General features: G+C 41.3%; 2 protein-coding genes across 4 annotated transcripts in view; one reads left to right on the forward strand and one right to left on the reverse strand.

Annotated features, from left to right (window-relative positions):
• Window positions 1-2,559: 2,559 nt before the first annotated feature.
• shox2 (shox homeobox 2) lies at window positions 2,560-9,842 on the reverse strand. The gene is made up of 5 exons (XM_061827519.1): window positions 9,568-9,842; window positions 8,317-8,528; window positions 5,905-5,962; window positions 5,036-5,124; window positions 2,560-3,227 (listed from the first exon to the last, which is right to left on the reverse strand). Exons 1-5 carry the CDS (start codon window positions 9,833-9,835, stop codon window positions 2,970-2,972), a joined length of 885 nt encoding a protein of 294 aa, XP_061683503.1. The 5' UTR covers window positions 9,836-9,842; the 3' UTR covers window positions 2,560-2,969.
• Window positions 9,843-12,912: 3,070 nt separating this feature from the next.
• The window catches only part of rsrc1 (arginine/serine-rich coiled-coil 1), a 194,228-nt gene continuing 181,368 nt past the window's right edge, over window positions 12,913-25,772 (forward strand). Inside the window, exons 1-3 of one of the 3 annotated variants that reach the window (XM_061827197.1) lie at window positions 12,913-13,015; window positions 13,395-13,596; window positions 18,893-19,009. In XM_061827197.1, the coding sequence (XP_061683181.1) occupies window positions 13,409-13,596; window positions 18,893-19,009 (305 nt within the window). In that variant the 5' untranslated portion in view covers window positions 12,913-13,015; window positions 13,395-13,408. Of the gene's footprint in view, window positions 13,016-13,036; window positions 13,111-13,394; window positions 13,597-18,892; window positions 19,010-19,084; window positions 19,204-25,772 lie in introns of those variants that run through there. The other 2 variants (XM_061827198.1, XM_061827199.1) reach the window with 2 other exon arrangements.

The raw sequence follows: 25,772 nt of genomic DNA on the forward strand, positions 1-25,772 counted from the left end.
AAGTAATAAAATCCCTAGGTTTGTACAATTTGTTTTTCAACAACTTTTTTGTTTTTTATTTAAATCCATCCAAGCATCCTGTCCATCCGTTCATCCATCCCGTGTGATGCTTGGCTGACTTTGGGTGAGTGTAGCCCATTGCATAGCACATCTCGACAAAGATAATCATTCGCATTAACACATTCATGCAATTTAGCCTTCAATGAATGTAACATGAATGTTAATGGAATGTGGGAGGAAGCAGAAGTACCCAGAGAAAAAGTCGTGCAAGCGCAAAACATGCAAATGTCACACAAGAAGGCTCGAGATAAGATTTGAACCCAGAACATCAGAACTGTGAGGCAAATGTGCTTGCTTCTCTAACTTAGATAGTCATGGGTAGAGTTCAATTCCTTCAAACATGTTTTAGGCCCAAATGTTCTCAGCCAAACAACCATAAAATTTCATGTGAAGCAAATTCATCTCCATTCATCCATTTTCTGTATTGCTTATTTTATTAGGTCATAAGATGAAATGACGGCAAGTAGCAAGAAACACCCAGAACCAAAAGTAAAAGAAAAGAAAAGGAAGTCTGGACACTTTGCATTGACCACATTGGCTTGTCATTGGTTAAAATAAGATCACACAATCTAGCGTTAGCTTTAGCATGGGTAATTTTCTGGCTTTTGGTAAGTGGATTTTTTGGAGGGCAGAATTTGTTTTGTGGCTGTAAAGTAAATTTACTACTACCCAACAATGCATCACGTCCTGTAAATCCCAGAAAGACAACTCTGGATCAAATATTATTTCAACTAACTCTAGCATCATTCCTTATAAAAAAGATCAATAATGAGTTTGTTTTGTTTCATAAACTATTAGTGTGAGGTTACCAACGCAGCACACCAACTTATATGTGATGTTTTAATAATTGTCACTTTCTTTTCTACAGCTTTGCCCTGGAACAACCAGTCACAGTCACAGTCACATGTATGGAGAATTTATTCTTCAGTTACCCAAAACAGCATATTTAGGAATATGGGATGAAACCGGAGTACCTGTGAATAACCCTATGCAAGCAGAGGGAGACCACTCAAATGCCACTCGGGAAGATTCAAACTTTCAGATGAAAAACTGAGAGGTGGGTGTGCTAAAAAAAATTAATCTCTCAATCTCTCGCTTATTTTATGGTCAATTAAATACAATTCTCACCTTTTTGTGGTTGAAGTCGTGTATCGTGAGTGGGGTTTATGATACAAAACTGCTTTTGCAAACTACAATTATAAATACAAAGTGTCCCTAATGTGGTCGCCCGTGAGTGCATCTTCCCGAATAAGACAGGGCACGCGTCCGCGATCAGTTCAGTTTCCCAGTTCCATCTCCTCCATTAACTGATCAATAATTCAATAAATTTTGGCGTCTAGATCCTGCCCGCGAACGCCAACACACACACACACACACACAGAGCCAGCATGAGTTAGCTATTAATTAAACGCTCAGGACACTCTTGTTCACTGCGGGAATTTGGGGATTGTAAGGCGATCAGTCTTCTTATGACCGTGTCACGTGTTTATTCAATGTTCAATAAGATGCGATTAAGATGTCGGGAAATGAATCTGTGAGGCGTAGGCGTCAATGAAGCTTTCACACGAGACCTGCCCCCCTCACCTCCCCACCCGATTCTGTTTTGCGGCCATTATAGGAAGAAAAATGGCAGATGTGCCCTTTTGACCAACACTGTTTCAACAATCACCAAAGTCAATTAACAATCAGTCACGATACAGGAAGTGAGCCTGGCAGCTCAACCAAAATTAATGAAGTTTACAAGGCAAACTTGATCGCTCTTTATCTGTTATCTCCCTGTTGTGCAGTCTTGTATACTGAAAATGATCAGTCCGCCTCTCCAAATGTTCCAGAACCAAAAAGCATGTATAATGCATGACTTTGGCAAGGGAACAAGCAATGTTTCTCACTAAACAGACCTGTCACTGGTGACGTTATCAAAGGACTTACGCCATGGTCATGAATTATTAAAAAACAATTCTTTACCAATAAATAACATTCCGAACAAAGGGTCTCTTTTCCTATACTCCGCTGATAAAAGTGTCAAGTCATGAAAGAACCTTTAGTTAATTTATTATCGGAACAAAAAAAAGAACATTTTGGTTCAGTGGATTCACGTTTCACATGTGATTCTTTTTTTTTTTTTTTTAAGAAACCTGTGCCTCAGGTAAGTTCACTTTCACTGTTATATATATGTATATATAAAAAAAACCCATTACGTACAGTAAGCACTTGGCTTCCAAATGAAGTCAGTTCCAAAAAAAGAACCAAAAATAATAAGTTTCTTGTGTATAAACATATTTTACACGTGCCCGTACCACTTTTTACAGTCTTTTTTTTTTTGTTATATACTGTTAGATATATAACATATGTATCCCCTTTAAAAGGAGATGCAACACCACATTAAAAAACAAACAAAAAAAAACATATATTATGTTCTTACGTCTGTGTGGTGGTGTCTGACTTCACTTTTACCCAAATTTAAAAAAAAAAAAAAAGGTCAAATAGGTCAGCGTATTGACTCATGCAAACATTGTGGACAGGAATCCCCTCTGTTCCTTTCTTGGAGGATCCATGTTGAACTTTAACGAGGCCAGCCTCTGTCAGTACTAATAATGATAATCATAATAATAATAATGTGTTAAAACAGACTGCAGAATGGTTCGCCTTGTTTGACAAAGTATCGCCAGCTGCATCCTCATCCTCCTTTTCCTGCCACAAGGGCCGTCCATTTTTGTTTTTTGGCGTAGAAAAATGCCTTCCCACAGGCTATCAGTCACTTTTCATAATCTCATAAATAGCCTTTATTCTCATAGTTGTCTGTCCTTCATTGGAAAAACATAAATAGCGTCCTCGCGTGCCCCTCGTGGTGCCACTCCCCCGTGCGTGCGCGTTCCCTAGCGGTGTCGCGCTGGTTGCTGTCGTTATGGTCACAGCCCCAGTGCGGCCGCGTGTTTCTTGGCCTTGAGCCTCAGGTCGGCGATGCTCGAGTTCTTGCTGGTGTTCTTGGCGGCGGCGGCGGCGGCCACCACAGACGCAGCCGACGCCGACTCGGCGGCGAGCGTGGCTAGGGGCAGGCCAAATGGTGGCGCCGGGAACATCATGTAGGGCGCGTGCGCGGCCAAGTGCGAGTGCAGGTGGTGCTGCGCATGCGCCACGGCACTGTCCAGCTGCAGCTGCGCTTGCACCTGAAAGGAGAAGGGCGGCACGTTGCAATGACTATCCTACAGGATGCACGCAGGAGGGGGGGAGAGAAGGGGGGGAAAATATGGGTTAAGTTCGCAATGGCTCATGGGACATTCACTTTACCTTCTCATTTTAGGGTGGGGGGGCTTTATAGTATCAATAGGGGAATGTTCCATCGCGTGACGTTGTCGTAAACTAAGGCTTGCGGGCCATTGGGAGTATTTGATTCAATTCTATGGAACAAATGAAACCAAACATAAACTAAATTATTTCTCGTACCAATTCTCTAGATCGGTTTTTCCCGACCTTTACGAAGTACATATTTTACATTTCATAAAAATATCTCACAAAAAGTGGATACGCAGGTTAATTACATATCTTCTAATTTTCCTGTCACTATATGTCACTGGCATAGAAAGGCAAGCAAAAAGTGGATCACGTGTGAAATAATCAGCCGTCTTTGCCCTGATCTTGTGCCTTAATTTGATACACAAAAAAACACTTCCCCCAACGAAAATAACCAATCAGAGACAGACTTACATTCATGTAAATTTGTTACCCCACACACATGTGGCCTCATAAAAAAAAATACAACTTTAAAAATAACTGTAAGGGCTCTTTTTATAGAGATAGCATAATTCCTGTACAACAGGCAAAGGAACTCTGCAGTTAGATTGGCATTGGTCATTTCCAGGACAAGTACAGGCTGGTGAATCTGACAGTGGGCAGGCTGCACAACGGAGGGAATTTTTAGGGCCAGCTTCAGTCACCGCCAATCAAAATGGCTCTTCTCATTCCATCTAAATGTGGTGCACCTGACACTGTCGTGCGCAATCACAGCATATCTGTGTGTAAGTGGAGTTTCATCACTTATCTACCTGGTGTGGCAAAAGACATTGTGAGAGGGGACCCTTATTCATTACAGAACTGTTCCAGGACTAAGATGTGGGCTGACTAGGTGTAAGTATGCTCGTAACATACAATATAGCCATCAGTTATGGACACAAAAATGCATATTTGCAAGAAATAACATTTTCTATGACATGTTATTAATTGGAATATAAACAAATAACGTTTTGTGATGCAAAGGTTAATGCATGTTGCAAGAGTTACATGAACATCATATTTACATCAAATGTTTTTGTGTCCAGACTTTAGGGACAGGCTGTATCATGATAAATGTTTTTACATCAATTTAAGGTAAATGGAAAAACAGAACTTGCCCTTGATGATGAGGGGGGAAAAAAAGGTTCTCCACCCATATGTAATAAAGACATAATAGAAGACTGTCATGGAAAGTAAATGGTATTTTGAAAGTACTGCAGCCAACTACACGCTTGGAATATCTGTTTGAACAAAAAGAATACACCTTTGTGGAACTGGACCAAAATTTTAACTTTCCACCACTAACATTATTTTGGTTTTTCTTCATCGATGTCAATAATGCAGAAATCGATCCTCAAGTCAGCCTAACAGGACTACACATTGACGTTTGCTCAGACTAAAGCTTGAAAATATACATTTTAACATGCCATGCCCTCAACACGCTGTTCCTTATAGGTTTGCATTCACATCAATAACAATAGATGTCTTTCCAAGTATTATTGAATTAGTTTTTTTGTTCAAGTTGCAGGTAAAAAAAAAATGGGGAGGGGAGAAAAGTTTGAGATACACAGCATTATACACGATGTCAGTGAGAGGCCTTGCTGTGTCAGCACAGCATTCCACAATCGGGTTTTAATATTTTGCGTTTGGCCTGGGAAACCATTTCAAAACTAGTGCACGAGGACACCTTTAAATTGACACTTGCCTGTTGGAATGGCATTCGTAAAGCTCCCACGTTGACATATGGGGCCACGCGACAAGCCTCGAACTGATTCGCTGCTCCGATCAGAACTCCTGGAGAAATAAGTAAGGTGATGAGCACCTCAGAAAAGGGGAAAATCCCAAAATAATTGAGATCCTTTAGCGGTGAATTCAATTTGAAATAAGGACCACAATAGAAATGGGTACTGTTTTTCCAAACTTTACCACCAGCATACCACCAGACAAAAATGTCATAAACAGTACACATGCAGGTAAATACATGTGAAATACATGCAGCTGCATGAAGTAGATAACTGCTTGTTCATGTGTGTTAATATTATATATATACCTATATGACCTTGTCTAAAGGTCAATCGTCACCAGTAAAAAAAAAGGCAAAATGTGATACGAGTAAAAGGAAGAATTGCTGGCAGTGTAAGTTCAGTTGTATTTAACTTTTCCAAATATTTGCATATAATTGTTGATAACTGTTTTTAAGTTATCTGTTTTTAACTTTTTAAATATTTGTTGCAATTTTTAATTGAATTTTATCTGCAGTCTGTTTTAATGAAATCGTTAAGTGCAGTTTTTTTTTTTTTTGTTCCTTTCAGAGCAGTGTTAATGTTCAAACAGGGCATAAGACTTATAATGTGACATATAATTTTAGAAATAAAACTTCAACCTACTACGCTACAATATTTTAATGTCAATTTAGTTCTTAGTATTTTTAGGGGGGTGGTACTAGTGCAAAAATTCAATTCAGCAAATCTGCAAGGTACTCATCTTTTTTTTTATTTTTGTATAACTGATGCAACATATATCAATGACATAGCATTAAAGTTCACATTTGTAATAGTATTTGTGTGCGTGTACCTTTATGTAACTGGTTCTCCTGCTTCCTGCATTTGGCTCGTCTGTTCTGGAACCAAACCTGCGAGGGCACACATGAATTCATCTTATTTGTGTGTGTGTGTGTGTGGGGGGGCTATCTTATAGTTTTTAAAGTGAGAACAACCAAAAGAAATTATTCCAAAAATACTCCGGAGTAGTGGACTATTAATACCCATTAAAATCATAAGGTACTGCTGCAAAACCTGGGGGTACGCACGGCAAAAAAGAAAAAAAGAAATCAAGCCCTTGATTCAGGCAAATAGCTGAGATGTTGCAGGACGATTGGGTTGTAATAAATAACCTTGTCAGCCCTGGTTTCATCTTTCTGTACTTGAGTGTCCCTGCAGACTTTGAATGGACTTTGGGCTATCGAGTAGCAGCCATGATGATGCTTTCTTTCCCCTTTTCGTCTTCTTCTCTTATTGCACCGCTTTCCTCTATTAAATGACCACTAACATTAATTACTGCCTGCCAAACGATTGCAAGGGGAAAGAAAACACTTAAATAGAAATTACGCTGCGAAATAGCACATTTGGTTAAATTGGCTCATTTGCAACGTGGCTGGTATTGTATATATATATATATATATATATAATCGATTAAGCTGATAGCGGATCTCAACGATTGAGCGTTTTGCTCACATTCCACGTCTAAATTATTGCGGTGATAGGAGCAAAGCAATCAATTGAGGCAGGAAGAAATAGAAAATAAAGCTGTGAAAGTGTTCAAATGTTTCGTTTTCCTTTACTTTTTTTTTTGTGTGTGCATCTCGCATACGTGCTGGTGTCCCGCAAATAAAAGCAATTAATGTATGCAAATCCCTCAGTAAAGTGGAGGAAATTCCATAGTGGGGGAGACAAACCTCGAAGAAAATGCTCTTAATCATTATTATTATTATTATCATCATCATTTATTTATTTTTCTAATCAGAAATTTTTCTTATTAATCCTCTCATTACACATATCTGAAGATCCCCCCCGCCCCCCACCTCCCTCCCTCCAGACACCCAAACCTTTCTGGGTTTCTATCCAGATGGTCTTTTTGCTCGTGGGCCCTCACGGCAACAACAACACGTTGTATACACGCACACGCGCAAACACACAAGCGCACATGCTCGCACGCGCGCGCGCACATGCTCGCACGCGCGCGCGCACGCTTCTCTACCCTGCGTGCACTCACTGCGGATAGCGAAGATGAAAAGCGGGCACACACTCGTGACAGAAACAGAGTCCCCAAGTGAGATCGTTTACGCATTAATTGAATAACTGCTTGCATGCACAGAAAATTGATGGATCGAAACGAACGAAGAAATCAATATATTTTTATTAGAACGGATAAATATGGCAATACAATATATTTGAAATTGAATTAGAATCACCCTTGGCAAAAATCACCGACACTTCATATTGTTGGTAAATCCATAAACTACTGAATGCTCATTAAAATGGAAAAAAAGAAAGCTATTTTCATTGTTCGTGATCATTTAAATATTTGCGCCCTATGCTTTCTTCCCCCACAAAACAAATGTTAGTGGTTGTAAATGCTAAATTAAAGCTTAGTGATAGTTATGTCTTTTAAAACAGCAGAGTATCATTATTTTTGTTGTTTAAAAATTATTTTTACAAAACATTTTTACATTATTTGGGTGCCTTTTTTTCTTACCCCAAAAAACAGAGTAACATTATTAAATAAGATACGTAAAGCATTAGTGTTACTGTTTTAAAAATCTAATGTTATTTTATTTACTTAAACATTGTTTATATTCTTCATTTTTCCATTTAGCAAATATTTCTTTTTACAGCAAACTGTATAATTTAAAAATAAATATTAGATACATGAAGAAAACGTGTGCCTTTGTGTTTTTTAATGATATATGATTATATTACACATATCTCTGTGAACGACTTATATATAATCTGGATTCTTTCTTAATATATATGAATATATATGTATATTTTAAACGTATTTATGATTTGATTTAATTTTAAAACAATGCTCAACCACTGTCACATCTTTATTTAGTAAAAGTGATTCGGTATGACTTGACCTTTGTTTTGCTATTATTGTGGAGATACTGGGACAATGGATGAATAAAATATCGATAGTATATCCCTGTCTGTCTGTCTATCTATCTATCTATCTATCTATCTATCTATCTATCTATCTATCTATCTATCTATCTATCTATCTATCTATCTATCTATCTATCTATCTATCTATCTATCTATCTATCTATCTATCTATCTATCTATCTATCTATCTATCTATCACATGCACTCACTACAGTATTTCATTTCCTCTCTGCGTTCAATTTGTATTATTTTCCTTTTGAGCGGCCACAGTGTCAAAATCAGCATGAGTGAGAAGCAGGTGACTGTGACTGGTGTCCCTGACCTGCACCCGGGCCTCGGAGAGCCCCAACCTCTGGCTCAGCTCCTCCCGCATGAAGGCGTCCGGGTAGTGGGTCTCGTCGAAGAGCCTCTCCAGTTCGTTGAGCTGCTCCAACGTGAAGTTAGTCCGACTTCTCCTCTGCTTGATTTTGGTCTGCGCCTCGTCCTCCATGACCTTTACGGACTCGTCTTTCCTTTCTTTCACATCCGTGGTGCCTGAAAAAATACAAATAAAAGACAGGGAGTGGAACCCCATTAATTGCAGGTTTTATTTTCCCCACACTTTGTTACATGAAAGGTGCATGCATGGCCTCAATGCCGGGGGGAAATGAAAGCAAAGCAATGCAATGTGAACCAGACATCTACCCTCCCCAAACCTCAAAAAGAGGATCACAGCTCGGATGTTTTGTCGAGCTACATAAAGCTCTTTAATTATTAAATGCTTATAAATATGCAAGGCATCGTGTGTGCTCCACTGCTGAGGCTTTGCAGTGTGCATGCATACGTGGGTATACGTGCGTGTGCTTGTGTGAGAGCTAAGCGGGAAAACACGCAGTCCGCAATGGTTACATTTAACAAGGACGTCGCTTGGAAAATAAAAACACATCATGCGTTCCTACATTTTGATTATGCTTTTTTTAATTACGTCCAGTAAATAGCATGTTTTATGCAAGTCGACAAAAAAAAAAAAAAAAAGCAAAGGTGAAATCTTACATTGGGGGATTAGAACGAAAGAATAAAAAACAAACTTTGAAATTGCAGAGAGTACGTATACACTTTTTTTTTTTACTCACACACAAACGGTATTGATCGCTTTCGTGAATAGTCTCACTTCACGTATTGGAAAACGAACACACAGGCAATCCATCTCATACTGGGATCATCCACCTGTGCACCTATGGTATGCAGAAATGCATACCATATTCACTGATCTAACTACTTAAATAGTGCAATATTTAAAAATAAAACACCATGCTGCAAATACATTTTTAGTGCATTTGGTTATTCCATTTATAATTTTGCAGCAAACGTGGGATGAAAAGAAAAAGTCACGTTCACGGTGATCATTGAATAAACTTTAAAAGTCTCCACAAGCAAATTTTAAATACATAAATGCTTGCTTTAAAATCGCTTTGCAACACCAACATTGCACTCGAATTGCTGTCCTAAAAATATGATAATATAGTACTAAATCAAAAAGCTGCAACTCAATTGAGCAGGTTTATTTTGCCTTAGAGACGTTTCCTCCACGTACCGTCAATGAGTTTGGGGCTACCGGCATCTCTGGTCCTCTCCGGGCCGAGCATGTCCGTCTCCCTGCCCGGCGAGAGTGCCGCGTTCCGGGCTACCACCGCCGCCTCCTCCCGGCTCCCGGGCTCCGGGGCTAAGGGTTCCCCACCGGCGCCGCGGCCGGCCGCTCTCGCCGCACCGGTCTCGAGCACCTCCCGGTAGGTGATCACCTCCTTCTTCTCTTTGACTTTGTGATCGAAAGACTTCGACACGAAGGCGGTGAGCTCTTCCATCACACACTCTCGTTTTTTTTTTGTTTTTTTTTTCTCCTCTCAAGGAAGGAAAATGAGTCAGGCAGACTTTGCCGTCTCTCCCTTTGCTCCACGGCAGCTTAAGACATCAATGGTGCATGCGGCCCCCTTGAAAACGAGACGAGGTGATGTCGCTGCCAACTCTCAGGGAAGGCGCCCGAAAATGGGACATAAAGATGCAGCGTTTTCCTCGGCCAATTTCTCCCTCCTTTGGTAAAGCCGAGTTGGGGAACCTGCTGCTGATCCTCGATTGAAGTCTCACTATTTATACTTTGCGGCGCCTTGCCCCCTTGATCCGTGCAAATTACCTCCCCTCAGGATGCCGGGATGAGCACCCCCCCTCTCCCCCTCCCCTCCAACACACTCTCTCCCTCCCTCCTTCCTTCCCTCTCTCCTTTCTTCCTCCCTCATCCACACTTAGTTAAAAAAGGGGGAAAAACATTAAGCACCACCACAGCTGCAGCTATTGGCCATTAATCCAAGATTGACAAGAAGCACTAATTAATTTAATTAAGAGCTCATTCGCCGCTATTGTCCTGAGTTACTTTTTAAACACCCGAGAGAATGTAATGAATCTCTCTCTCTCTCTCTCTCTCTCTCTTCTCCTCTCTTTCCCTCCCTCTCTATCTCGCTCTCTGCAGGGGAGTGGCTTACAAATATGTGAAAATGGCGAGAGAGAGCCTCCTCATCTCAGATCAATACCACGTGGGGGGAAAAAACAAAACAAGAGGCGACTCACTCAGTGGATTCTTATTTGCATTTTTTTTGTTGTTGTTGCACATATTCACTCAATTTGGGGTGGGTTATATGGCACATGTTGAGAAAAAAAGGAAAATAATTGCAAATAAATTGAGCACTATCATTAGTCTTGTTCAAAAGTTTCCCAATACGAGGTTCAGGGTCCAAAATGGGCCCTGCATGATGTTTACTGGCATTTATTATCAGTTTAAAAAAAAAATCATCCATCGTGTTTGTTTCAATAAATCCATACACCAAGAGTTTATGCTCACGTTATGTGTATATGTTATGTTATCCAATGCATGTTATAGTTTGAGTAAGTTTTCATTTCCAGTTGTTGCAATTTTGTCTACACACGCACGCCAAATAAATGCATGAATAGTACACATCTATTATTCCGTTTGATAGCTCCTTTCTTTTACGTTACATTTCTATGGGGTCGAGTTAGGGTCTTATATTGAACCGAGTTTATGAACCCACAGTTTGCTTGAAATTTTCAAATGCAACGTGCTGAATGATCACTGCTAACATTACATCGTTGAATAGGAATCCTCAGCGGGCCTTTTAAAGGCACGCTTATGGTGTTAAATAGCAGCTAAACGTTCAATTAAGGCGCGAGTATTCGTCGCCATTGGGCTCGCTAATTATCGTTGGAATTATTATGGCCTATATTTGTAAATAAACAATGAGCGCAATTAGGAGAAAAGAGCGGGGATTTTGTTTTTGATAAAAGTGATGCTAATTGAGGCGTGTTTATTGATAATCTATATGTATCTCAATTTCCACGCAGTGATGAGAATAATTCCCGCAGATTAAATATTAACGACGTTTCAGTGTGTGAACCTTTAGGCATTAATTACTGTTATTCTTGCAATGCTGCAGCCCATAGCAGCATCGCATGCCTAATTGAGGTGATGAGCATCCTGTTTATCTTTGTAACACGCACCAACCCCGAATTAATTTGTTGCGGGCAAATCGTGTTATGGAATAATCTGCACTTTGTAGAAAACACTTTCCACCTAATGTGTTGATTTTTTTTCGGATGACGATGATGACCTCGTGTAAATGAGCTCGAGGTTGTAAATTTGCAGGTGCAGAGAAATATGGCCTTGCTTTTGATATATAAATCCTCTATGAACTAAAAATGCATGTTTCAATTAACTGGAGAACCATGAGAAGGGCAGGGTTGGTGATGGGTTAATAAAAACAGTGTTAGTGCAAATAGTGACTAACACACACACACACACCACACACACACACACACACACACACGGACGCACGCGCACGCACGCAAACACACGCACACACACACACTATATGTAGTTCTTATAGGTATGACAGTTACTGTGCAAATGTACAGTTTAGTTGTATTTAATGTTAAGGGTCATGACTGTTTGTTTTGAAACGTTTCTTGACAAATAATTTTATTATGTGCAGCTTATTTTATAGTAATTATTATTTAAGTTTTTTTTTAATATATAAAAATGCAGTTTTTATCCTCAACCCGTACGTAATATTACAGTGTGTTCCAAAAATGTTGAATATACGTTTAGGAATAACATGAGAGTCGTTTTCCACCCTCCCTGAACACGTTGAATAATTAGTAATTGATGGAAAAGTTTGGAAAGCATTGATCTATTCTATATCCATCCATCCATCCATCCATCCATCCATCCATCCATAAATCCATCCATCTTCTGGCCGCTTATACTCAAGAGGGTCGCGCTTGTGCTTGAGCCAGTGCCAGCTATCTTCGGGCAGGAGGCGGGGTACACCCTGAATTGGTTGCCAGTCAATCACATTGTACATGAAGACAGACAACAGACGCACTCACAATCACACCCAGGGGCAATTTAGAGTCTCTAATAACTGCATGTTTTTGGGATGTGGGAGGACACGGAGTGCCCGGAAAAAAAAACCCCACGCAGGCGCGGCCGGGATTTGAACACTGGTCCTCAGAACTGTGACGTCAACGCGCTACAGTTGTGCCACGCGGCTGATCGAGTCTATAATCAAACTGAAATCATTACGAAACCTTTACAGGTCATTTTTTTATTATCTCTTTGTAGAGAAATTTTTAAAAAATCAACGTGTAAAGACGGTGGCGAAAATGTATTTTGGTTTCAAAATATCAGTATAAAAATACATTTCCCATTTTCTTGTTGTACCACTGTTGTACAAAAAAAATAATAGCGACACTTTTTAAAGCTTCAGTCAATTACATGCATGAATGGGATTTTGTGGAAAAGGTAGACGAGCGAATCGGAAATTTAAAAAAATGGCACGGAAACGTCACCAGACCAAAGTAGTCAATCTCCCAATGCATTTGTGCCTTACTATGCTTGGCGTGGGTTTGATCGACGCGCTCTCCTTTGACTGTTTTAGTCTGGCAGTGCATCGCATGAGTTGTGGACTTCAGGAACGGTAAGAAGCGGGATATACAACAAAGATAATGTCAATTCCATCCTTTTCCACTCGTGTTTATCATTTGCGTGACAAACACGTCACTCGGGACATTTGTACGATAAATTGGATACCAGTAGAGTAAAGAATTTAAGCGTAGTGTTGTATAGTTAGCCTCGTAAGCTAGCTGCCTAGCTAGTCCAAACTGGCACTGTCACCCCTTTGCAAAGTATACAAAACGCTGTCCGCTAACGTCCTTAGTATGATGCGTTAGCCGTGGATGTTGTGTAGTTGAGTTGGTGTTGAACGTGTCCTGTTGACACAAAAGCTGTTGCTCGTTTTGTTATACGTCAGACAAGTAAACAGCCTCTTGAAATCCTTTTCTGCCGTTGTTTGACAGGGAACCGATAAATCATGGGTCGCCACTCATCAAGCAGTGAAGGCGACAGCAGGGGCAGGAAGAAGAAAAAACAACGTCGCCGCTCGTCTTCGTCTTCCTCGTCCTCCTCCTCGTCGTCCTCCTCCGGGAGTCGGGTGACCGGCAGTCGGAGCCACAGGTCTAGCCGCCGGAGCCGCTCACGGTCCAGGGACGGAGACAGAAGGTGACGCTGAATGCGAAGTGCATCATGTAGCATAATTCATCTAGAGTTGCTGCAACAAATTTACCTTTATAGATCATGAATTTGATTAATTATTATTGAGTAGCACAGTTACCAGCACAAGGGTGTACCAAATTTTTCTTCTTAGGGTGCATTCTTCGGCTGAGCAAATATGGAAAAAGTAATGGTCACAATTATTTTGAGTAATATTGAAGTCACAATTAATACAGATATTATTCATTGATTTTGAAAATGCAGCCTCATGGGCCCCAGAAACAAGTGCAAGTTGTAGGAAGGTTCCCAAGCACAGACAAACCTTGCCAAACAACATGTAAACACTCATCCAAACAATTCCATACTGGATACCTTCGTTAGCAACATTTGCCACCGTGAACTGACTGGGTGCCGGTAGACAGTGAGCTACTCAAAGTTGAAGACGAAGGAGATGTGGATGGCGGGTTCTTAGGCAGAAGGAGAAGAGGAAAGGACAGAATTTAATGTGGTGACTTTTAATGTAAGGACAATGACAACTCTGGAGTTGATTGCTATGATAAGAAGGAAGGTTGATATATTGTGCGTCCAGGAGAGCAGATGGAAAGGGAGTCAGACTTAAATTTGAGGGGCAGGGTTCAAATTATTTTACCATAGATGGGAAGAGAAATGGACTCGAGGTTATTTTAACACGGTATTCCACTGGTTTGCATTAACAATGTATCCAATAGGTCATGTAATATATACTCTATTTTGACAATGTGATGTTAAATCCTCTCTCATTTAATAGTGTTTTGAGAAGATTTTCATCAACAATTACAAATTTTAAGGGGCGCTGCCATTTTCGCGAGTCACATGACCTATGTGCGCGGGTGTTACGTTGGGTTCCAAACGCTCGATTACATGGGACACCATAATGCCCAGAGCTGATTTTTTGGATTTATCCTCATCTGATGAAGATGAGCGAGAGAAGTATCGGTTGATCGGCAAGACAGAGGTATGCTTCCATACACAGCTGTAATCGGCATAGCGAGTCCTAAAAGCCTTCGACGTACACCGAGACACCAAGACTGAAGGAAGGATGTTTGAGGACACTAAAAAGTAGTGATTGTCGTACTCGGTCGGGACTTACGTAGGTTCGGCACTAATTCAAGAATAATTATTGAGGGGAGCGCGTGACGTTACACAAAGAAAACGAGAGAAACAACACGTAAATCAAGCCTCGCCTTTTTTTCCTTCATACGGCGGTTCACAAACGGCTATACAGATACACATACAGATTCTGCACACAAGTGTGATATGTAACACGAAAATAGGAAACTGTCAATGACGAATTCGTCTTTGGGTTATATTATATTATGTGGCTTCTCGGTCTTCCTCTGACTCCGGAAAGATCTCACGCTAATAACAATGGTTTCTCCGTCGATATGCATGTAAATACCATTGAAATACCCCTCGCTGAAATACTTGAAGCCCTGCTGTCTGCTTTTCAACGATATTTCACTATTCGCTAAGAATGCGAGTGAGAAATCAGCTGGTAAATCGGACAATTTCGCTCTAGTCTTTTCTTCCTGCGCCGCCATTTTTGCTAATTTTTTGTCTGAGGTTAGCACATGTGTGGTGACGTAACTTCAGGAGGCGTCGTTAAGTGCCCTGTACGGAGGGGTCAATTATTTATGAAGCCTGATCATGATCCATTATTGCTGATGGGAAATCATTGCCTTGCTGCAAAGGGCAGGGCGGTAAAACCTTGGGAGCCTTCAGCCCTCATAGGCTTGGGTATACTGTACATTTTCCTCAATCTGCCAGTGTGCATACCAAAAACTCCCAAGAAGAAAACAAGCGTTTACCTTGTGAAAGTGTGATAACATAATTAAGCAGTACAGTGGATCCTCAAAATCTCAACACCTACATATTCTATTCTGGAATGCTGGTTGACCACCACATTCACCATGACAGAAGTAGATAAGGGAGCCGAGTGTTCCTGAAGACAAGTCGAGATTTTTTAATAGAATAGAAGCAAAACAAAATGTAAAATTAATACAATTGTGTAATTCATACTGTGGATATAAAAAGTCTACACACATCTGTTCAAATGTTTTTGTGATGTAAAAAAATGAGACAAAGTCAAATGACACTATTAATGTGGCGTATAACCAGTGATCAGAGTAGCCAAATATTCTACATAAGTAAGCATCCTGTAAAATATAATTAATATTAGTAAGAAGACTGTTACTTCTAAAGCAGTCCTCGCCGTAATCACTTGAATAAGAAAATACTCAGTAAATGGTGTGTAACTTCTTACTTTCTGAGCACAAACGGCAAAAAATACAGCTAAAACAGTGGGAGACACGTTTAGCACATTGCTTCACAGTTCTAATGACCCAGGTTAAAATCTGGTCTCTTCTGTGTGGAGTTTGCATGTTCTACCCATTCCTGTTTGGGTTTCTACGGTTCCTCTGGGTTCCTTCCACATCCCAAAATCATGTATGGGAGGTTAAGTGAGCCCAAAGGAATGGTTGTTTGTCTTTTTGTGCCGTTCGATTGGCTAGTGACCAGTTCAGGGTGTACCGGCCACTCGCCCAGAGTTAGCTGAGATAGGCACCAGAACGGCTGTGACCCTGATAATAATTCATACGGAAAATGGATACTAAAATATAACTACTGTAAATAAAATGTGAATGTGCTGTGTGTGTCTCTGTGTGTGTGAAGTGCAAGCATCTGTGTGTGAGTGAATGAGATTAACACATACCCCAAATGTTTTACAATTATTTGTTACTCACATAGGGATAACGTGGGCTAATATGGAGAGCCAAATCAACAGAAAACATCTGAAACTTACTCCAAGATATTTTCTCAATTTAGAAGTGGGCTGAAATCTCCACGTTTGAGCAGACAGTGCTAAGTGGAACGGAAGCTGAATGAATGAATGAATAATCGCTAAATAAAAAGAGTGAACGGCATGTAGATAATTGTAACAGAAATACTGTTAGTTCTGTTTTTTCTTCACATAAATACATGAATAAAAGTATGCTGCATTAAAACTACGTTGACAAGTACAAAATATCCAAAATACTACTTGAGTAAGTATAAGGGATTACATAAATGTAGGATGTTCATACCCACCTTTGCCTGTAACCTGTGCAAATCTTCTGAAGAAATTAAATCTTTTTGAGAGAAAAGTAAAAATAAACAACTGAATTAATGTGGTTTCAAAGGTGTACCGTACACACTTTTCAGAATAGCCAGTTACACTCAGTCACATTTAATGGGAATCAGCAGGCACCTTCCACTATTTAAAGTGCTTCTGATTAACCCCTAATAAATTTCAATTGTTCCAAATGGTTTTCCTGACATTTTTTCCTTTGCATTTTTTATGATTCCCTCTTCCTTGACTCAGGCCCTATTTACAGCTGTAGCATCAAAGCATGATCATACATTCAGTCATCATGCTTCACTGTAGGAATGGTGATGAGCAAGGTTGTGTTTGCGCCAGACATCCCTTTTGGAATTTTGGACAAAAAGTTCAAACTGATTCATTGGATCATAATAGATTTTCCATGTGCTTTTACCAGATTGTGTGTGTTGTCTCCCCTTGTAAGATAATGCTTCCATCTTGCTACCTTACACCATATCCCAGAAAAACAATAAGATAGGTCATCTTTGGTTTTTGTGAACTAAAATAAAAAAAATTAAGTCGTCAAAGTTTTTAAATACTCAATGGGTGTAACTCTTTTCTTACTTGTGCTTGGATTTGTGAAGTTCAACTGGAGTATTAATTAAAGACTTTCAATAAGCAACATTTATTCCTACTGCTTGACAAGATGTTAGCACCTTAGCAAGCTGTCTTTGTGATCTTTTGGGATCTGCCTAACTGGGGGCACTGGTGGATAAAAGTGTTTGAGCGGATCATAGAATGAACTGCTTATATAAGAGTAGTGGAATCGCGAGATTTTAGAACAACTTTGATTTGATAACTAATGTGGTGCTAATGAGCCAGTAAACGTTATTTTTTTTTTCTTTTTGAGATTTGTATCCTCCACTCATACATACACGAACGTGCTCAAATGCACACAAAGAAAAGAAATTCGTAATGTATGTGATGGTGATGGTGGGGGGGCACTTTGTTTATTTCTGTCGTCTGTAAAGGGAGAGCATTGATTTGATTCAATAGTTGTTTTTTTGCTGACATCAGACCGATTTCCAATCTCAAAAATCAGATTGGGACACCCCTATGAAGTACCATGGAAGTAAATTAGTGCCACCAGGATTTGAATTTGGAATGTCACAGAAAACAGGATTTGAATTTGAAATGTAAAGTGATCACATTTTCAACAATTGCAACAATTAGCTGTCTAAAATTCAACCGGCTACAATTCGCCGTCTGAAATTCACCTGGCTACAATTTGCTGTCCGAAATTCAACTGACGTCACATACTAAGAAAGTGTAACTGTGACTGGCTGGGTGTTTGGTTCTGACCTGAAGTAAACCTGCCTGGTGGCACAGACAGTGAATTTCAGACAGCGAATTGTAGCAACTATTGAAAATGTGATGACTTTACATTTCAAATTCAAATCCTGTTTTAGGTGTGCTTTCAAATTCAAATCCTGGTGGCACTAATTTACTTCCATAAAGTACTACTATTTTCTGTTTATACAGCTTACTCTATTATTTGCCTTTCAACCACCTTGTGTAGTATCTCTCGTTGGATGCGTAAGTGTGTGTTTTGCGGAAACATATGTTGGGGCACAGGGAAAACGGATGAAACGATCAAATGAAAGTTATAATTTGTGTTTGCACTCTTTATTCAACCCTGTAAATGTTTCCTAAAAGATATCAATTGGATCACTGTATGAATTGTTTTGGCAAAATGGCTGCCATGCACATGTTGGTTTCAACAGCCGCGGAGCACCAAAGGGCCCCCGTTGAGGAACTGTGGGGCAACCGGGATGGCATTGATGCCCTGTGGCTGTGTGCGGTGATACAAAGTAGGTGTTGGAACTGGAACTAACCTTGATTGAGAGCTTTTACATCAAATGGCTTTCTGGTGGCTTCCTTGAGTTATACAACAACATCTATCGATCCATTTTTTTGAGCTACTTATCCTCATAAGGGTCGCGGGAGTGTCGGAACTGAATGGTTAACCAATGCAACAAATATTACAGGACTCTTGATAATAGAAATGCTGGTGGGCCAGATAAAAGAACAAAGCCATCTCTTGATGACCCCACTGTTTTAATATATGTTACGTTATGATCTTAATGATTGAGTTGGATGTTAAAATTTTTCTTTTTTTTTTTTCTCCAGACAAAAGAGGCGTTCAAGCAGCACGTCATCCCACAGTTCATCCCGCAGGAGGAGAAGCCGAAGCGCTGACAAGGGAAGAAGCCACCGCTCGCACAGGTCACGCAGCCGGGACAGAAGGTGAAAACGACAGATTCTTACTGGGTGATTCTTTGTAGCAGTGCCATATAATATTTTTTTATCATTATATATCAGCATAGCTTTAGACTTCGATGGTCTGGACATGTTCGGAGGCGAGAGAGTGAGTATATTGGTAGAAGGATGCTGAGGATTGAGCTGCCAGGCAAAAGAGCGAGAGGAAGACCAAAGAAAAGGTAGACATGAAGACTGTGTGTTGGTGAGGAGGATGCATGAGATAGGCTTAGATGGAAAAGGATGACACGCTGTGGCGACCCCTAATGGGACAAGCTGAAAGAAAACGAAGAAGCATAGCTTTATATAAAGATAATAGATCATTAATGCAGTTTTCGCTACACAAAGTACAATATGAGTTTCTACCGGTTTTCAAAATCCAAAACAAGGCTTGCAAAAATGGATTTGATTAAAAATCGCTGACAGTTTGGTATGATTTTATCAATTAATATTCAAGTACCTACCTGCCCACTAAATGATTGCTACCCACTCAACTCAGCTGAGCAGCAGCATGGCAAAGTCCAAGATGCTACCAAACCATACAGAAATATCGTCTTAATAACCACGTTTGTTGTGTTTTACAACAATACTTACTGTAATTTCTCGTGTATAATAATAATATGCACCCCCAAAGTTGACCTCAGAATTCTGGAAATCCCTTCTACCAATGTAAAATGCATTTTTCTAAAGTATGATTTTGCTTCTACCAATATGATCAAATCATAAAGTATTGTATGTATTAGTTTTTTCAAATAATTATTCTGAAGTTAAACACATGATTTGAGCACATATTTTTTTTTTATTTACTCTTAATTTGAATGGCACAGCCCTACTTAAATTTAGTAATGACTGATGACACCTCTCTATTCACTCAATGTGATTAAAACATCATTATCCATACACCGAATTGTTTAGTTGTGATTAATAATGTGATATCTGATGGTGCTTATTTACTTTTGTGTCAAGGGACCCCTTATTCATGCTAGAATGTGTATACACTTGTACCAAACCCACACTAACACTTACATAGTGGCTTATTTATCCCTTTCACCAACAAAACGGCAAATCCATGTGCGGTGCCCCATGTCATTAGCATAGCTAATCTGGTGTTAATGAACCAGTAAACTGTGTTCTTTCCTTTTTTTTTGACTTATATCCTTCACACATAAACACAGACAAGCCTAGATCCACACACAAATAAAAGATTGTCGTAATGTATGCCATGAGCGGCGTGGGGGTTGCGGGGCACTATATTTGTGTCGGCCGCGGTAGGAGAGCAGAGATCATTTTAATCACAAATGGGAAAGTGTTTCAATATCGTCATTATGGAGGTGTTGCTATGAACACATGGCGTGCAGTGAGTCCTTTGCATTGTGCTGGTACAATTTTAAAACTTTTCGGGGGTGGAACCACACTTTTCAGGATGGGTTTGACCTCATGAGACAGTCAATCACTGCAGCACTGGTGATGAAAACATCTGTCAGAAAAAGGCTTCTTCGGAGTGGCGTGAGATGAAAGGTGCCGGGGATTTGGGAGATTTGGAACTACAGCCGATGACATTGGTGCATTCAAACATAGCGCTGTGATTAGTGGAGTTGTGTAATCGGCTTAACAAGGAGGAGGTGGGATGGATCGCTGGCAGTCCCAGAAGCAATGAGTGTGATGGCAAATTTTTCATAAATGTTCAGTCAGTAGCATTTTCATATGACAAACAAAGGAGTTGCACCAACTACTTACGGAAAACCGGCTAGTATAGAGTTAGTAATTATTTTTGACACAATAAAGCAGCAAAATACAGTAACAGCATTGCACATATATAATAATTGTGCGTATCATTAAGATAACAAAAGCAATACCAAACCTGTAACCATAGTTGTCTATATTTAGAGGCTGAGACGATGAGACTGAGCAGAATGAGAGCAGCAGTCACTATATGGTATACCAAATATGCATGTGACCTGGAAAGTGCACATGAATAAATGTGAATGTTGAACAGTTGCAAGAATAGTCAGCAGTATTGTATGATTAAAAATAAAAACAAACTACGTGTATCACTTAATAGTGTATCAATAATCTGTTGAGAATTATATAAACAAACCTCGTAAATTATCAGCAGTGATGTGAAACCCGTACATACTAGTGGCTTTCATAGTGATTTATTTTATTACATTATTCTTCCTCCAATGGTCATCCATCCATCCATCCATGTTCTTAGCCTCACAAGGGTCACGGGAGTACTGGAGCTTATCCCAGCTTTCAACGGGCAGGGGGCAAGGCACACCCAGAACAGTTTAAAAAAATATATATTCATTAGAAAATGCTATCCATCCATCAATTTTCTGAGCCGCTTATCTTCACAAGGGTCACGGGAGTGCAAGAACCATTCCCAGCTATCTTCAGGCACTGGGTGGGGGAATTTGAACCTTGGTCTTCAGAGCTGTGAGCCCAACGCCCTAACCAGTTGCATCACCGTGACGCCCAGAAAATGCTAATTCACAATATGCATGTATGTATGTACGTACGTAGGTACCTAGGTACGTACGTAGGTACCTAGGTAGGTAGGTACCTAGGTAGGTAGGTACGTAGGTAGGTAGGTAGGTAGGTACCTAGGTAGGTAGGTAGGAAGGTACCTAGGTAGGTAGGTAGGAAGGTACCTAGGTAGGTAGGTAGGAAGGTACCTAGGTAGGTACCTAGGTAGGTACCTAGGTAGGTACCTAGGTAGGTAGGTAGGTAGGAAGGTACCTAGGTAGGTACCTAGGTAAGTAGGAAGGTACCTAGGTAGGAACCTAGGTAGGTACCTAGGTAGGTAGGAACCTAGGTAGGTAGGTAGGAACCTAGGTAGGTAGGTAGGAACCTAGGTAGGTACCTAGGTAGGTAGGTACCTAGGTAGGTAGGTACCTAGGTAGGTAGGTACCTAGGTAGGTAGGTACCTAGGTAGGTACCTAGGTAGGTAGGTAGGTACCTAGGTAGGTAGGTACCTAGGTAGGTAGGTAGGTAGGTACCTAGGTAGGTAGGTAGGTAGGTACCTAGGTAGGTAGGTAGGTAGGTACCTAGGTAGGTAGGTAGGTAGGTACCTAGGTAGGTAGGTAGGTAGGTACCTAGGTAGGTAGGTAGGTAGGTAGGTAGGTAGGTAGGTAGGTAGGTAGGTACCTAGGTAGGTAGGTAGGTAGGTACCTAGGTAGGTAGGGTAGGGTACGTAGGTAGGTAGGGTACGTAGGTAGGTAGGGTACCTCGGTACGCAGGTAGGTAGGTACGATGGTAGGTAGGTACCTAGGTAGGTAGGTACCTAGGTACCTAGGTCCGTAGGTACCTAGGTAGGTACCTAGGTACCTAGGTCCGTAGGTACCTAGGTAGGTAGGTAGGTATCTAGGTAGGTAGGTAGGTAGCTACGTAGGTAGGTACGTATGTAGGTACGTACCTAGGTACCTCGGTAGGTACGTACCTAGGTACCTCGGTAGGTACGTACCTCGGTAGGTACGTACCTCGGTAGGTACGTACCTCGGTACCTCGGTAGGTAGGTACGTACCTCGGTAGGTAGGTACGTACCTCGGTACCTCGGTAGGTAGGTACCTCGGTAGGTAGGTACCTAGGTACCTCGGTAGGTGGGTAGGTAGGTACGTAGGTACGTAGGTACCTCGGTAGGTAGGTAGGTAGGTAGGTAGGTAGGTAGGTAGGTACGTAGGTACGTAGGTACCTCGGTAGGTAGGTAGGTAGGTAGGTAGGTAGGTAGGTAGGTACGTAGGTACCTCGGTAGGTAGGTAGGTAGGTACGTAGGTACCTCGGTAGGTAGGTAGGTACCTCGGTAGGTAGGTAGGTAGGTACGTAGGTACCTCGGTAGGTAGGTAGGTAGGTACGTAGGTACCTCGGTAGGTAGGTACGTAGGTACCTCGGTAGGTAGGTACGTAGGTACCTCGGTAGGTAGGTAGGTAGGTACGTAGGTACCTCGGTAGGTAGGTAGGTACGTAGGTACCTCGGTAGGTAGGTAGGTACGTAGGTACCTCGGTAGGTAGGTAGGTACGTAGGTACCTCGGTAGGTAGGTACCTCGGTAGGTAGGTACCTCGGTACGTAGGTACCTCGGTAGGTAGGTAGGTAGGTAGGTAGGTAGGTAGGTAGGTACGTAGGTACGTAGGTACCTCGGTAGGTAGGTAGGTAGGTAGTAGGTAGGTAGGTAGGTACGTAGGTACCTCGGTAGGTAGGTAGGTAGGTAGGTACGTAGGTACCTCGGTAGGTAGGTAGGTACCTCGGTAGGTAGGTAGGTAGGTACGTAGGTACCTCGGTAGGTAGGTAGGTAGTACGTAGGTACCTCGGTAGGTAGGTACGTAGGTAGGTAGGTACTCGGTAGGTAGGTACGTAGGTACCTCGGTAGGTAGGTAGGTAGGTACCTAGTAGGTAGGTAGGTACCTCGGTAGGTAGGTAGGTAGGTAGGTACCTAGGTACCTAGGTACCTCGGTAGGTAGGTAGGTAGGTAGGTAGGTAGTAGGTAGGTAGGTAGGTAGGTACGTAGGTACCTCGGTAGGTAGGTAGTACGTAGGTACCTCGGTAGGTAGGTACCTCGGTAGGTAGGTACCTCGGTACGTAGGTACGTAGGTAGGTAGGTACGTAGGTAGGTAGGTACGTAGGCACGTACCTCGGTACCTCGGTAGGTAGGTACGTAGGTACGTACCTCGGTACCTCGGTAGGTAGGTACGTAGGTACGTACCTCGGTACCTCGGTAGGTAGGTACGTACCTCGGTAGGTACCTCGGTAGGTAGGTACGTACCTCGGTAGGTACCTCGGTAGGTAGGTACCTCGGTAGGTAGGTAGGTACCTCGGTACGTAGGTAGGCACCTCGGTAGGTAGGTACGTAGGTAGGCACCTCGGTAGGTAGGTACGTAGGCACCTCGGTAGGTAGGTACGTACTTAAACACCCACCCACCCACTAGTTAAATTTGCACAGCGGCAGCATAGTGTTGAAGTGGATAGCACGTCTGCCTCATAGTTGTGAGATCCCGGTTATGATTCTCTGCAACGCCCTTCTTATTTGACGTTTGTATGTTCTCGCTGTGCTTGCGTGATTTTTTTTTTCCCAAGTACTTTGGCTTCTGCTCATATTCCAATAACTGTATGGTCACTTGTTCCGAGGCAGGATTATCTTTGCCAGCCAAGGACTGGCAGTTTGTTTTTTTGTTATTAAGTCTCCTTTATGCATGCATATCTTTTCCAAATACAGAGAAGAGTAAAAAATTGTACAAAACATGAGAATGGTGGAAGAGGTTAGAGTAATGCTCTTACGTATTAGGGATGGGACAGTACTTTGTTTTGTATTCAGTTCCTTTTGCACAGGTACGTCCTGATTGACTCAATTTTTTTGGTTTGGCAATGGAGTTTATGCTCTGGACTTCTGGTTTTAAAGACTAATCCTACTGGGCTTGTTTTTCTTCTGTCCATTCACAACCTCTTAGACGTGGCTGTCTTCACATTTGAACTCATGTTAAATGGTAGTCATTAGACACCTACCGACATTTAACGTGGCTCTGTTTATCTCCAGTAATGTTCATCTGTTGTAGTTGTCTTTTTCTAGCAAATTTTTCAATTTCTACCAGATCTTATTTCTACCTTGATCTTATCCTCGCGCTTGCTGCCTTTTAATTCCCTCACTTAAGGCCAAAATCAACATGTCTCACTTCAGGTATGGTATGAAGATTCTAGACCACATTCATTGTATATATTGCCTTTTTTTTACATCACAGAACTCTGACATTTGAACAAGGGTGTATTGATTTTTAAATAGTTATTTATATCAACTGTACACAGTATGTGAACAATTACGTCACCACAGTGGAGTGAGAAAGAAGGCTTCCTCGGACTGTACAGGTGCTTCCAATGCCATTAGTCAGTCGTGCGGGGTGTGTATATGAGGATGTGAGCTGATTGATCAGTGCAGCATTGAGTGGACAGGACCTCATGATGGATACGCAGATAGGATATAAGATGCCGCTTGTAAACCGCCCTAACCTGGCCACGCCACCCTGACACATTCAGATGATTATGAACAGGAGGTACTCGCGCGGCAACCCGAGAGATGGGAAAGAGGGAGTGGACGGGAAGTTTTAAAAGAGCGTTGTTAAAGTTAGGGACTTGAGTTGAATGCTTGAGAGTGGGTTTGCAATGAAAAAAAGAAAGCCAACATGGAGAATGAATAGTGGAGAGCGGAGAATTGGGAATAACATAGTGTGCATCTGAAGGCATGATTAGGACTATAGTGGGCCTGTTGAAAGCGAAGAACATTATTACCTTATTTCCATTAGCTCCTGTATGAATAAGAATAAAAAGATACATGAAATAAGAATAATGGCTATCATGTGGTTACCATCAATCGTAGCTCACTCCCTCTCTTTTTTCCTTTTTTTTCTGTGCCCTCAATCAGGAGCTCCTGGTCCCCCAGAGGCAGTCAATCTTGCCCTGAAATGTAAAACAGACAAGAGGAGCAGATTACCTATTTGCCATTAATGTTTATTCTCTTTGATCTGAGCAGGCATACCAGGCCTGTGTGTGTGTGCGCGTGTCTGTGCATGCGTGTGTATGTGTTTGTGTTTTACAAGTGCGCATGGCCTGCCAGCAAACGCACTCGCAGCTGACAGAGCATGCATGTGCAGATATTTGCTGCGTACGGCGTTGTGATGTTTGTGTGTGTATGCGTACGTGTGCGCAGCCTGGTTCCTCCATTGACGATGTAGCCTCTGATCATTGCCGGATCACAGGCCCACTCGG

Source organism: Syngnathoides biaculeatus, chromosome 8 (genome assembly GCF_019802595.1).
Source record: "Syngnathoides biaculeatus isolate LvHL_M chromosome 8, ASM1980259v1, whole genome shotgun sequence".
Taxonomy (NCBI): Eukaryota; Metazoa; Chordata; class Actinopteri; order Syngnathiformes; family Syngnathidae; genus Syngnathoides; species Syngnathoides biaculeatus.

What these genes read in the sequence shown, in the direction of transcription:
- shox2 (XM_061827519.1), bottom strand. Translation starts at nt 9,835, where the DNA reads ATGGAAGAGCTCACCGCCTTCGTGTCGAAGTCTTTCGATCACAAAGTC. An exon ending in GGAGAACCAGTTACATAAAG is followed by an intron (nt 5,125 to 5,904) that starts GTACACGCACAC and finishes TTATTTCTCCAG; the next exon opens with GAGTTCTGATCGGAGCAGCG. An exon ending in TACGAATGCCATTCCAACAG is followed by an intron (nt 3,228 to 5,035) that starts GCAAGTGTCAAT and finishes TTCTCCTTTCAG; the next exon opens with GTGCAAGCGCAGCTGCAGCT.